This window comes from Microcaecilia unicolor, chromosome 7 (genome assembly GCF_901765095.1).
Source record: "Microcaecilia unicolor chromosome 7, aMicUni1.1, whole genome shotgun sequence".
NCBI lineage: Eukaryota > Metazoa > Chordata > Amphibia > Gymnophiona > Siphonopidae > Microcaecilia > Microcaecilia unicolor.
In genome coordinates this window covers 212,847,412-212,861,574 of record NC_044037.1, presented here as the reverse complement: position 1 = coordinate 212,861,574, position 14,163 = coordinate 212,847,412, and the positions used below count along the sequence as shown (strand labels likewise).

Sequence of the window (14,163 nt, the reverse complement as noted above, 5' to 3'; positions counted from 1 at the left end):
ATAAGGAGATAGCTTAGATATAGATATATAGACCATTATAAGTATGTAGAATATGTCTTATAAGGATGCTTATTTTAGAATATGCTGTATTCTGTGTAAATTAATAAGTTTTGTGTCTGTGTAGAATGTCTGTTAAATTCTGTATTACTCTTTGTCTGCTGTTTGAGAGGTCTAAGCAAGGTCTGCAGTGAAGAGGCCAACATGTGTTTTGAGTTTTCTGTGGTCTTAGCTAGTTCTGTGAAGGAAGCTGATAGGTGAAAAAGGTCAGGACTAGTCAGCTCTCTTCTCCTTGATTAATTATAGGTAAAATGTAGAAATGGTCTTGAAAGTAACAACCTGATATGTATGCCATTAAGTAAGATTGGCCCTTGACCCCTTTAATGAATGCCAGAGTTTAGTTAGCAGTTAGTACTAGGAATATGAGAAATCAATCATAATAACATGTAAGAGACTGGAGCCCAAATGTCTGGTGTAAGGGGCCCCAGGTCACAGGTCAGTTTAGGATGTCTGGAACCTATGTAACTGATATTTGTATGGAGCTGATTGGTTGAGGCAAGGTAATCAATCTATTCCTTAACCAATTGGAGAGTAAGGGGGCTAGGCTAGGCTAGATAGAACTGTATTTAAGTGGGAGAAGAAGCAGGTTACTCAGAAGGAGCTCAGAAGAAAGAGAAGGACAGAAGGAACAGACAGAAGAAGGAGAAGACAGCATAAGAAGAGAAGCAGCTGAGACAGAAGCCACAAAGACACAGAGAGCTGAGAGAGAGACAAAGAGAGCTGAGAAAGAGAAGAAGAGACTTAATGCTGATGTTCTACTTTGTTTGCTGGCAAATAAAGATGATTTCTCTCTCATTCTGGTGTGCTGTCTGACTCCTAAAGTATCATAAATTCATGCATCCATTCCTGCAACAGTAACATAACATAGTAGATGACGGCAGAAAAAGACCTGCATGGTCCATCCAGTCTGCCCAAGACAAACTCATATGTGTATACCTTACCTTGAATTTGTACCTGTCCTTTTCAGGGCACAGACCGTATAAGTCTGTCCAGCAGTATTTCCCGCCACCCAACCACCAGTCCCGCCTCCCATCATCGGCTCTGATACAGACCGTATAAGTCTGCCCTCCCCTATCCTAGCCTCCCAACCACCAACCCCTCTTCCCCTATATTGGGAAAAATAATGATAGAAAAAAATAAAGCCCTGCTTAAAATCCTAGGCTTTGTGGATTCTTATCCGGCCCCAGCCTACGCCCAAGCTCGAGTGTGCAAGATTGGACAGAGCGGAAAGAGTGAGTTTTGGGGACAAGTGAAAGAGAAACGAGAGAATATTTGCGCATCTAAAAAGAGGGAGATTGTAGTGGTGCGTTTCTTGGTTGAAATGATGCTGTAGACGTCTACGCGCCCGAATGTTACCAGATGTAAGACAAGGTTACCGATTCATATGTAAAAAAATTAAAACCATCCAATGATAACAAACTTCCTGCTTCAATGCCTGCAACAGCTGCGCTTGTGCGAGTCTCCCATGGGGGGCGGAGCTTGCTCTCTCCAAGAATAATACAGCGCCGAGGTTTGATTGAGAGCTAGTTATGTCCACTGTCTTGAAGCAATGCCGCTTAGAGGCATATTTTCAAAGCACTTTGGGAGGCTAAGTTCCATAGGTTTCTATGGAACTTTGGGAGGCTAAGTGCTTTGAAAATATGCCTCTTAGACTCTTAATATCTATGCGGTGCTCTGGCTGAATTGCCGTTTCAGACCCTATTGCTATCTTCTTTTACGTTCCTCCTGCCTCCGAGCTATTGGCGGGCAGATCAACTGCCTATGGTGCCCGTATCTTTCTGTCCACGAGGCCTCTTGCATTCATGCTACCGTGGCGTGCAGCGGACTCGAAGATGGAATCTCCTCTGGTTGCGTGAATCCTAACGTTGGGTCTTTGACTGTTTGTTGTTACGTCTTATTATCATCATCGCCATTTGTACAGTGTGCATGCAGCGTCATATAGAGGGTTACAGACTAGTGTGTGTATGGCCGGAATGGTCAGGCACTGCAGACAACTCTGTGAGTGCTGAGCCCACCCCGTACTGAAGAAGCTCCTTCATTTGTGTCCAGGGAGGGGTAATTTCTATTGTTAGGCACTGCTTCACAATCATTTTGAAATGTTGGCGCTTATGGCCGGAGGAGGGGATATAGAGGGTCTTTTACTAAAGTTATCTGCAGCAGGTCCCATTTTATTCCTATGGGCCCTGCTGCAGATAATTCGAGCTAATCTTTAGTAAAATACCCCCTTAAGCAGTTTTTTTTTCTATCAGGCTGTTTTTGTTCATAATACATTTGTCCCTATTTTAAATTTGTAGTTCGTTTTGTAAAATAATTTTGGTATTTCAGATGCGGTAACACTGCTGGAAGGAGAGCATTCTTGCTTCTGATGCTGTAAGGACCAAGTGAATCACTACAAGTCTCTTTTCAGTGGCAAGGTGTTTTGTTCCTGTGATGCACTCCCTTGGCCAGGAAATCAAGTCCTTCTCCAAGTCTAACCTAAAGAAACAATGTACCAGGGTGACAAATTTAGCTGGGAAAAGGATTCTAGAAACCTGGAAAGACTCCCAGGTGCAGGTTGTAGAGGATGCAGAGTCAGACCAGAGTGATACAGCGAGCTGCGGCTATGTTCAAGACTTTAGCTTGGACCTGCAGGTTGGAGTTATTAAACACTGGCTTCTGCTAGGTAAGTTTATACTTATAGTCATCAACTACAAGCTGGGAGAAGGAGGTAAGGGAGACGAGGTTTCTTTCATTATTATTTTTTTAATCTAGTGACCTTTTTTTGTGTTATGTTTTCAGTAACATACTGCTCAATTTTTAGGGAAAATTATTTTTTTTTCAGGTGAACTACTCTGAATTTTTATTTACCATCTGAAGCCTGACTTCCTTTAAAATAAAAGACAGCCGGCCTGGTTGAAAAGTGAGGTGAAGGAAGCTATTAGGGCTAAAAGAAACGCCATCAGAAAATGGAAGAAGGAACCGTCTGAAAATAACAAGAAGCAGCATAAGGAGTGTCAAAGCAAATGCAAGGCGCAGATAAAGAAGGCCAAGAGGGATTACGAAAAAAAGATAGCATTAGAGGCAAAAAAACATAGTAAAAAAAATTTTCGGTATATTAAAAGCAGGAAGCCGGCAAAAGAATTGGTTGGGCCGCTGGATGACCGAGGGGTAAAAGGGGCGATCAAGGAAGACAAAGACGTAGTGGAGAGACTGAATGAATTCTTTGCTTCGGTCTTCACCGAGGAAGATTTGGGTGGGATACCGGTGTCGGAAATGGTATTTCAAGCGGACGAGTCGGAGAAACTTACTGACTTCACGGTAAACCTGGAGGACGTAATGGGGCAGTTCAGCAAACTGAAGAGTAGCAAATCTCCTGGACCGGATGGTATTCATCCTAGAGTACTGATAGAACTGAAAAATAAGCTTGCGGAGCTACTGCTAGTGATATGCAACTTATCCTTAAAATCGAACGTGGTACCGGAAGATTGGAGGGTGGCCAATGTAACGCCCATTTTTAAAAAAGGCTCCAGGGTAGATCCGGGAAATTATAGACCAGTGAGTCTGACGTCGGTGCCGGGGAAAATGGTAGAGGCTATTATTAAAAACAAAATTACAGAGCACATCCGAGGACATGGATTACTGAGACCGAGTCACCACGGCTTTTGTGTGGGGAAATCTTGCCTGACCAATTTACTTCAATTCTTTGAAGGAGTAAACAAACATGTGGACAAAGGGGAGCCGGTTGATATTGTGTATCTGGATTTTCAAAAGGCGTTTGACAAGGTACCTCATGAAAGGCTACAGAGGAAATTGGAGGGTCATGGGATAGGAGGAAATGTCCTATTGTGGATTAAAAACTGGTTGAAGGATAGGAAACAGAGAGTGGGGTTAAATGGGCAGTATTCACAATGGAGAAGGGTAGTTAGTGGGGTTCCTCAGGGGTCTGTGCTAAGACCGCTGCTTTTTAATATATTTATAAATGATTTAGAGATGGGAGTAACTAGCGAGGTAATTAAATTTGCTGATGACACAAAGTTATTCAGAGTCGTTAACTCGCGACAGGATTGTGAAAAATTACAAGAGGACCTTACGAGACTGGGAGACTGGGCGGCTAAATGGCAGATGACGTTTAATGTGAGCAAGTGCAAGGTGATGCATGTGGGAAAAAAGAACCCGAATTATAGCTGCAAGGTTCCACGTTAGGAGTTACGGACCAAGAAAGGGATCTGGGTGTCGTCGTCGATAACACACTGAAACCTTATGCTCAGTGTGCTGCTGCGGCTAGGAAAGCGAATAGAATGTTGGGTATTATTAGGAAAGGTATGGAAAACAGGTGTGAGGATGTTATAATGCCGTTGTATCGCTCCATGGTGTGACCGCACCTTGAGTATTGTGTTCAATTCTGGTCGCCGCATCTCAAGAAAGATATAGTAGAACTGGAAAAGGTGCATCAAAGGGCGACTAAAATGATAGCGGGGATGGGACGACTTCCCTATGAAGAAAGACTAAGGAGGCTAGGGCTATTCAGCTTGGAGAAGAGACGGCTGAGGGGAGACATGATAAAGGTATATAAAATAATGAGTGGAGTGGAACAGGTGGATGTGAAGCGTCTGTTCACGCTTTCCAAAAATACTAGGACTAGGGGGCATGCGATTAAACTACAGTGTAGTAAATTTAAAACAAATCGGAGAAACGTTTTCTTCACCCAACGTGTAATTAAACTCTGGAATTCATTGCCGGAAAATGTGGTGAAGGCGGTTAGCTTAGCAGAGTTTAAAAAGGGGTTGGACGGTTTCCTAAAGGACAAGTCCATAAACCGCTACTAAACGGACTTGGAAAAATCCAAAATCCCAGGAATAACATGTATAGAATGTTTGTACATTTGGGAAGCTTGCCAGGTGCCCTTGGCCTGGATTGGCCGCTGTCATGGACAAGAAGCTGGGCTCGATGGACCCTTGGTCTTTTCCCAGTATGGCATTACTTATGTACTTATGTAATCTCTATTATACTGTAGTTCTTGAAGGACAAGCAAGATACAAAGTCCTGACAACATGGGTGATGTCACTGATGGAGTTCAGTGTGGAAATATTACTCTAGCCTAGGTATCTAGAGCTTTTCAGAGGCTCACTGCACAAGCATGTCGCTTCCATCTGTCGCTGTCATGCAGAACTGCTTCAGTATTTTGTTTTCCATGGAGCTGGTTAGAAAAAAAATTTCTTATGTTGTTGTGTACGTTTTTGTTCCCCACCTTGAGCTGTGACAAGTGCGGGTTAACTATTTTTTTACAAAATGTGTATGTCAGACTTCTGTTAGCTGATTAAAAATAAAAAGTATAACTTTTATCCCATTGTTATTGTTCACTGCTTTTCCCAGTACAGCTTTAATTAGGTTTTTCAGAAGTTTGTGTTCCACTCTGCAGGCCTTATTAAATCCTTGAGCTCCTGGTTGAGTTAACTTTCATCAAGTTTTTTTTTTTTTTTTTTGCTGCAGCTATTTTTCCAGTCAACATGTCCAATCATATGAAAATCACAGAGCCAAAGATAAGATCTTAACTTATCTTGGCATCGATAACTTCTGCAGTGGGTATTTGACACCCAGAGACTTGCCTGGCTCCATGCTTCAGACCTAAAATGTGAAGTGCAGGAGAAGCTTGCTAACATAACATACCATGCCATGGAGAGAGAATCTCTTCAGAGATGAGATACAGAAGGCTACTGAACTACTAAAGCAGCAAAAACAAGGATTGAGGTTTTGACTGCCTCTAACAGAACTTAGCCAGAATTCCTATGTTTGTCCCAGACAGACTACCAGTAGGAGGAAGGCTCGACTTCTTCATAGAATGCTGGCCCTTTATAACCACAGATCTATGAGTTTTAAAAATTGTATGGGTAGGATACCAGCTTCATCTATTTGACTTACCATAAAATTTCTCATCAAGAGTATCATGGTCAGTTAGAAAATATTTACATTCCTCTTACAAGCCAAATCGGTAGAACCCATTCTACCAGAAAAAAGAGGGCAGATGTTTTATTCCATGCGTTTCTTGGTCCTAGAAAATATGGAGGGGGGTATTTACTTCCGTCTTAGACCTAAGGGCTTTAAACACGTTCTAAAACAGGATAATCGGGCTTCTAGAATCTAATGGATTGCAAGACCTGAGGCAGCATGGTTTCAGTAGCATGCATAACAGAAACCACTGGACTCCTGGGTGTGGGTTGGATCAAATTAGTAGAGGAGTGGCACAATATGTGTAGGATGGCATAGAGGGCTGGTTCCCAACCTGTGGTCTGTGAACTTCTGAAGGTCCCTAAGACATGGAGAAGAGGGAAAATGATATTCTCATGCTGCTGTAAATCATGTGAACAGAATAAAAGTTGCTGTAGGGGCATGATCCGCAGTGGCTGTGGAGATGGAAATACCGGGAGAAAAGAAGAAACAGTTTACAAAAAACAAGAGTCAAACAGTGGAGATGGCCAATATGGCCAACACCAAATGTTGTGCTAAGCAAAGTTCTTGAAAAGTCCTTTATTAAAAACAATGCTTTCCACAATGACTTGATGGGACCCTGCATGGGCTATGTTTAAGCACTCTTTGTCTGCATCAGGAGTCCAAAAGGAATCTGAAGCAATTACAGAAATGAAACAGTAATCTAAATCCCAAAATACACTGGAAGTACCAACATCAGTTGCTATGGGCTATATAAGAAACAATAACTGGGGGAGTGGAAATGGAGGCGGCTGCACAGATCAGAAGCAGAAATGGAGGCCAGAGGCAGGAGTACCGGGGACCAGCAGTGTAGCATCGGTAGGTGAGGAGATGGAGAGATACTAAGAGTGAGAACCAGCTGGATGCAAAAGAGACTGCCTGAAGGGGAAAGACAGAGAAACCGGTGGTAACAGGAAGGGGAAGGGATATAAAGAGGGCTAGTGAAGATAGGCTTGTCGCTGAGGAGAAGAGGGTCGACCTGGAGAGGGGGGGGGGGGTCCCTGAAGTTTTGGGAGGTTAATAAGCGGTCCACACAATCATACCTGACATAGAGGTTAAAAAGGATAAAGGTTCTGCAGAAAACAAAATGCAATGTGGGATATTTATAGACAGAAATTCCAAGTGTGATGGGAAGGAACATACCAGCAGGGTACACTACAGTTCATCTGGACAGGATGAAGAGAGAAGCAATGAAATGCTAACATATTAATAACGAGATATTTTAATTACCATAAATCAGATTTCACTTATCCTAATAGGTTTACCTTCTACAAGGTAATTGCATTTGACTGTACCCTGATGGAGTTAGTCTTTAAATCTGACTTTGAAAGATGTAAAAGATATTAAAACAGTTTGTGTGGGACAGTAAAAAGAAAAATCTAGGGCCTTTCTCCCACAACAGAAGGCAAACACACATGCCAAATCATCAAAAGAACTAATTGTATTTTTCACTAGAAAATTAATACATTTGAAAATGTGTGTATGCATGAAAGGTGTAAAAATACATTTTTAATAATGTGAGCCTAAACTTTCAGGTTCCCAAGATGCAGCTCAGGATCTGGATACACTGAAACAGTTCAAGGTAAGATTACTGTAATGTTAACCATTTCTGTGCATTTGCAATTTTCACTTGGTTATAGTTTGGATCAGGGTTGGCCAACTACCAGGCAAGAGTATTGGGTACCCTAGGCATACCTTTGACCTCTTCAATTACATTTCCAGCCTTCAGCCTATTTCCCCTTCCCCTATAAAAAGTGCATAACTGGACATCGTATTTTTATTAAATATTAAACTTGCTGCCCTTGCCTAATGGTTGGGCCGTCCCTGATTCAGAGGAATAAACTTAGGTTCCAATGTTGTATACTTTGGTTCCTTTTCTGTAAATATTTTCTCCGTGTTTAAAATAGGTTTTGTTCACTGTCAGTGATAACCTAACCTAACCTATGAAGGTTGCTGATATTTAATCTGGAACTGATTAAATAGCTCAAAAAATTCCTATGTTTTAAGTGCACTCTCTGTAAAGTTTTTCAAGGTGTATTACAGAAAGAATGTACTTCCATGGCGTCCTACAGATCAATCCAGAGACTTGTGGGTTGTGTACCTCTACCAGCAGGTGGAGATAGAGAGAACCTCCGAGGTTTGCTATATGTGGACCTGTGCAGCCAACTGAAGCTTAGTATTCTATCTAGCAGGTGGAGGAACATCTCTGTGCAGCTCTGGTTTGATCTGGCTACTGGTGTCCTTTGGGCCTAGTTTAGCACAGACAGGGGTTGAGTGGCTGTTTGCAGCTTGTGTGTACTCCTGGTGGTGGAGCCAGGTCCCTCCCGGTCTCCACCTACCTTTCCTCCGTCGCCCGGGGCTGTTGGCCTGATCGGATGTTTCCTTTCTCTCCTGACTTAAAAAAAAAAAAAGGTGAGAGACTTTGTTTTTGTTTAATCATACAGAGGAACTAGACGTTCTGCCAAGTCAGTTTTGGGGCAGGCGTTTGTGGAGCATGTCAGTGCCTTCTGAGGCAGCTAAGCGCTGCTCCCGGTGTGGGTCCTGCCGCCGTCAGCCTGCAGCGGGTGTTCAGCGCGACAGGGGTTCCCCTCAGGCGTCCAGTGAGTCAGAAGCGCAGGGGATAGTTTCGGTGGTTTCCTCGGGGCAGTTAGTGCAGCATGTGTTGGCGGGCGCTGTTTTTTCCTCTCTTGGCTCTAACCCTCGCCTTCTCTTTGCCACGCTGAACTCCTTCCTTAAAGTGCCTTCGCCCCCTACTCCCCCTTCGCTTTCTCCTCAGACTCTAGCCGAGTACTTTCATGACAAGGTTCAAAAGATTAACCTTGAATTCTCAATCAAACCACCCTCCCCTAGTCCATTCCCCCAACCCTCCAACCCCTCCCTCCTTTTCCACCTTCTCTGATGTCACTGATGAGGAAACTGCACATCTTCTTTCCTCGTACAAACGTACCACCTGCCCCTCTGATCCCATTCCCACTTACCTACTTAACACTATCTCCCCCACTGTCATCCCTTTTATCCGTCATATCCTCAATCTTTCGCTTTCCACTGCGATTGTTCCTGATGCCTTCAAACATGCTGTAGTCACACCGCTCCTTAAAAAACCTTCACTGGACCCTACCTGCCCCTCTAGCTATCGGCCCATCTCCCTCCTCCCTTTCCTCTCCAAGATACTTGAACGTGCTGTTCACCGCCGCTGCCTCGACTTCCTTTCATCTCGAGCTATTCTTGACCCGCTCCAATCTGGCTTTCGTTCTCTTCACTCGACTGAAACGGCACTTGCCAAAGTCTCCAGTGACCTGTTACTGGCCAAATCTAAAGGTCTCTACTCTATTCTCATCCTCCTCGACCTATCTGCTGCTTTTGATACTGTTGATCACACCTTACTTCTTGATACATTATCCTCTCTTGGATTCCGGGGCCCTGTTCTTTCCTGGTTCTCTTCCTATCTCTCCCAACGTACTCTTAGCGTATACTCTGGTGGTTCCTCCTCCACATCTATCCCGCTAACAGTCGGTGTACCCCAAGGATCTGTCCTAGGACCTCTCCTCTTCTCCATCTATACCTCTTCCCTTGGTGCTATGATCTCATCCCATGGCTTTCAATACCACCTTTACGCTGATGATACCCAGATCTACCTCTCCGAACCGGATATCTCAGCTGAAATCCAGACCAAAGTATCGGCCTGCCTGTCTGCCATCGCTGCCTGGATGTCTCGCCGCCACCTGAAACTAAACATGACCAAAACCGAGCTTCTCCTCTTTCCCCCTAAACCTGCCTCTCCTCTCCCCCCCGTTCTCTATTTCGGTAGATAACTCTCATCCTCCCTGTCCCGTCTGCGCGCAACCTTGGAGTCATCTTTGACTTCGCTCTCTCCTTCTCTGCTCATATTCAGCAGATTGCCAAAGCCTGTCGTTTCTTTCTCTATAATATTAACAAAATTCGCCCTTTCCTCTCCGTGGATGCTACCAAAACCCTTACCCACACACTTATCACCTCTCGCCTAGACTACTGCAATTTGCTTCTCGCTGGTTTCCCGCTCAGCCATCTATCTCCTCTTCAATCTGTCCAAAACTCTGCTGTGCGTCTTATATTCCGCCAGAGTCGCTATACTCACGTTAGCCCTCTCCTCAAGTCGCTTCACTGGCTCCCTATCCGCTTCCGCATACGGTTCAAACTTCTCCTTTTGACCTACAAGTGCATCCACTCCGCAGCTCCTCAGTACCTTTCCGCTTTCATCTCTCCCTACACTCCTCCCCGTGAACTCCGTTCGCTGGGTAAATGTCTCCTGTCGTCCCCCTTCTCCCCCACTGCTAACTCCCGGCTCCGTTCCTTCTATCTCGCTGCTCCCTATGCCTGGAATAGACTCCCTGAGCCAGTACGTCAGGCTCAGTCTCTGGCTGTCTTCAAGTCTAGGCTTAAAGCCCACCTCTTTGCTACTGCTTTCGACTCCTAACCATGACTCTCTTACTCAACACCCTCACTTATCACCCCTACCACTGCAATTTCCCACCCCTAGCTGTCTGTTCGTCTGTCTAATTTAGATTGTAAGCTCTGTTGAGCAGGGACTGTCTTTTCATGTTAATTTGTACAGCGCTGCATAAGTCTAGTAGCGCTATAGAAATGTTTAATAGTAGTAGTAGTACGCCCTACCTGCTCCTGACTTAGATTTGGTAAAGGTCCCTACGGTGGATTCCTTAATCACAGCGGTCACTAAAAAAAAAAACACTCTCCCTGTGGAGGGGGGCACAGTGCTCAAGGACCCGCAGGATTGTAAGTTGGAGACTTGCTTGAAGCTGTCCTTTGAAGTAGTGGCCCTTTCCCTGCAGGCCTCAGTTTGTGGCTCCTACGCAGCGTGGACATGCTTACCATGGGTACAGATTCAGAAAGCCTCCTCTCCGGAAGATCTTGTGTCTGTTTTGCCGGCCTTGAAATCCGGTTTAGCCTTCCTTGCGGATCTTCTTTATGATTTTTTGAGGGCTTCAGCGAAGGAGGTTTCCCTAGTGGTCACCGTGCGTCGCTGGCTTTGGTTCCGGCATTGGGCTGCAGACATGGCCTCTAAGTCACGTTTAGCAAGTCTTACTTTTAGGGGAAAGCTTTTGTTTGGGACAGACTTAGAACAGATTGTGAAGGACCTCGGTGACTCTAAGGGCCAGCACCTCCCAGAGGACAGGTCAGAGTTTGTACGACCAGCGGGACCTAGACCTAAGTTTAGGGATACACGGCATTACCATCCAGGTTGCGGGGCTTCTTTTCAGAGAGCAAGGTCTTCTCAGAGGCCTCACCTCTTTCGAGGTGACAGGTGGGCCTTCCTTTCCGGTAACAGAAACCAACCCGCAGCCAGGTCCGTCCATTGATGTCCCTATTCCTGGTGGAGTGGACCAGGGTAACATCCGACGAATGGGTCTTGGAGGTTATCAGAGACGGCTACAAGTTAGAATTGGCTCGTCCGATAGTAGACTCTTTTCTGGAATCTCCTTGCAAATGTCCCGCCAAGGTGCAGGCCGTTCGACACACCCTCCTCAACTTACAACGGCTGGGTGCCTCCAGCCTGTACCCCCAGCAGAAAGAGGGTGCAGTCGATACTCCATTTATTTTGTGGTGCCAAAAAAAGCCGGTTCTTGGCTACCCGTCTTAGATCTGAAGTGCGTCAACAGGTCCTTACGGGTTCGGCTTTTCCGCATGGAAACCCTCCGATCGGTGATCGCACCGGTACAGCCAGGGGAGTTTTTGACCTCTCTCGATCTCAAAGAGACCTATTTACACATTCCAATCTGGCTTCCCCACAGGCGCTTTTTTCGCTTTGCAGTGCTTGGTCTTCATTTTCAATTCAAAGCGATGTCATTCGGCCTAGCCACAGCGCCTCGGACCTTTTCCAAGGTCCTGGTAGTAGTGGCGGGTTCCTTCAGTCACTTGGTTGTGTGATCAACTTTCCGAAGTGCAGCCTAACGCCTTCCCAAATGCTGGAATACTTGGGGGTGTGTTTCGATACCCAAACAGGGATAGTTTCTCTTCCTTCAGCTCGAGCACAGCGGTTACAGGCTCACTTAAGAGCACTGTTTCAAACTCCGAACCCGCGGGCTTGGAACTATATACAAGTTCTGGGTTCCATGGCCTCCACCTTGGACGTGGTTAAGTGGGCCAGAGCTCACATGCGCCCCCTCCAGTGGCACCTTCTGAGCCGTTGGTCTCTGCTCTCGGAGGATTACGAGGTTCGGGTGCCATGTTCGGCCCGTCTTCACACAATCATGCACTGGCGGTTCATTCAAAAGAATCTGGTGTCGGGCATTCCTCTGGCAACCCTGGACTGGAAGATAGTGACCATGGATGTGTCACTGTCTGGCTGGGGGGCTCATTGCCTGCAGCAGACGGCCCAGAGTGTTTGGACTTCGACGGAGGCGTCATGGTCCATCAACCACTTGGAGTTACGGGCGATTCATCTGGCACTTTGAGAGTCTCTGTCTCTTCTCCGTGGTTGGCCAGTTCGAGTTCTTTTGGACAATGTGATGGCGGTCACCTATGTAAACCGTCAGGGGGGCACCATGAGTGCACCCCTAGCGCGAGGCGGCTCTGATCTGCCGTTGGCCAGATACTCATCTCTCGTTCTTCACAGCGGCTCATATAGCGGGGTCACAACGTGCAAGCGGACTTTCTCATTCGCCACCAGTTGGAGCCAGGGGAGTGGACGCTTTCCCCTCTGGCCTTCAATCAGATAACTGCCTGTTGGGGGATGCCAGAGATGGACTTAATGGCCACCGCATTCATTGCGAAGGTTCCCCGTTTCTTCAGCAGGGGACGAGAGCTGGGCATCGATGCCCTTCTTCAACCTTGGCCCAGGGGCTTGCTCTGTGCCTTTCCCCCCTGGCCAACGGTGGGCAGGTTACTGACTTGCATTGCCAGTCATCCCGGACAAGTGATCCTAGTGGCCCTGGATTGGCCCAGACGACCCTGGTACACAGATGTGATCAGGCTTCTGTTCGATCGTCCTTTTCTGCTACCTGCTGCAGGGGCCAGTCATGATGGAGGATCCCTCCCCCTTTGGTCTTACGGCCTGCCCTTGAAAGAGCGAGGTTGAGAAGAAAAGGATTTCCGGGCGCGGTTATCGCTATGATGCTGTAGGCTCAGAAAAGATCCATCTCGATAGCTTATGCTGAGGTGTGGTGTGCGAGTTCGGGATTGTCAGCGGCTTCGGCTTCAGTATCGGTTATCCTCGCATTTCTTAAGGAGGCTGTACAAAAATCACTCTCTTTGAGTTGTCTTAAGGTGCAGGTGGCAGCTCTGGCATGTTTTAGAGGCCGGCTTCATGGGACGTCCGTCGCCTCCCACCCGGATGTGGTTCGTTTCTTGAGGGACGTAAATCGTTTGCGCCCTCCTCACGAGCCAGTTCTGCCATCCTGGAACCTTAATCTAGTTCTCAAAGCGCCAGAGCATCCTCCTTTCGAACCCTTATCGGGGATTAGGATTAAGGATCTCACCTTGAAGGCAATTTTTCTAGTAGCCATTACTTCCGCTCGGAGAATTTCAGAGTTGCAGGCCCTTTCTTGCAGAGACCCCTTCCTGTGTTTTACGGAGGCGGGGGTATTGATTAGGACAGTTCCTTCGTTTTTGCCAAAGGTGGTTTCTCGTTTCCAGGGGCAGTCCCTGCATTTGCCGGCCTTCCGCAGGGAAGATTACCCTGTGCAATTCCGGGCTCTTCGCTGCCTCGATGTGAGACGGGCTCTTCTCAGGTACTTGGAGGTGTCGAATGAATTTCATCTTTCTGTCCATCTCTTCGTCATTTTTGGAGGCAGTGAGAAGGGTCATATGGCATCCAAGGACACCATAGCCTGTTGTTTGCGGGAGGCCTTCTCTTCGGCAAACGTGGCATTGGGCAAGCAAGCCCTTTTGCAAGTTCGTGCTCATTCTATGCGAGCTGAAGCTTCCTCCTTTGCAGAGTCCCGTTTGGTTTCTCTGGAAGATATCTGCAGGGCAGCTACATGGGCTTTGGTCCATACATTCACTCGTCATTATCGGGTGGATGTGGCAGCTCATCAAGATGCGGTGTTTGGCTCATCGGTGATTTCTGCCGGGTTGGGGGTGTCCCGCCCTACTTGAGGACTGCTTGGGTACATCCCACAAGTCTCTGGATTGATCTGTGGAATGCCA

General features: G+C 46.4%; 1 protein-coding gene across 5 annotated transcripts in view; it reads left to right on the top strand.

Annotated features, from left to right (window-relative positions):
* The window catches only part of DUSP19 (dual specificity phosphatase 19), a 67,784-nt gene that overhangs the window by 41,697 nt on the left and 11,924 nt on the right, over nt 1–14,163 (top strand). Inside the window, exons 1-3 of one of the 5 annotated variants that reach the window (XM_030209716.1) lie at nt 1,529–1,567; nt 2,383–2,719; nt 7,557–7,603. In XM_030209716.1, the coding sequence (XP_030065576.1) occupies nt 2,488–2,719; nt 7,557–7,603 (279 nt within the window). In that variant the 5' untranslated portion in view covers nt 1,529–1,567; nt 2,383–2,487. Of the gene's footprint in view, nt 1–1,528; nt 1,568–1,709; nt 1,905–1,947; nt 2,056–2,082; nt 2,113–2,382; nt 2,720–7,556; nt 7,604–14,163 lie in introns of those variants that run through there. The other 4 variants (XM_030209719.1, XM_030209718.1, XM_030209720.1 and 1 more) reach the window with 4 other exon arrangements.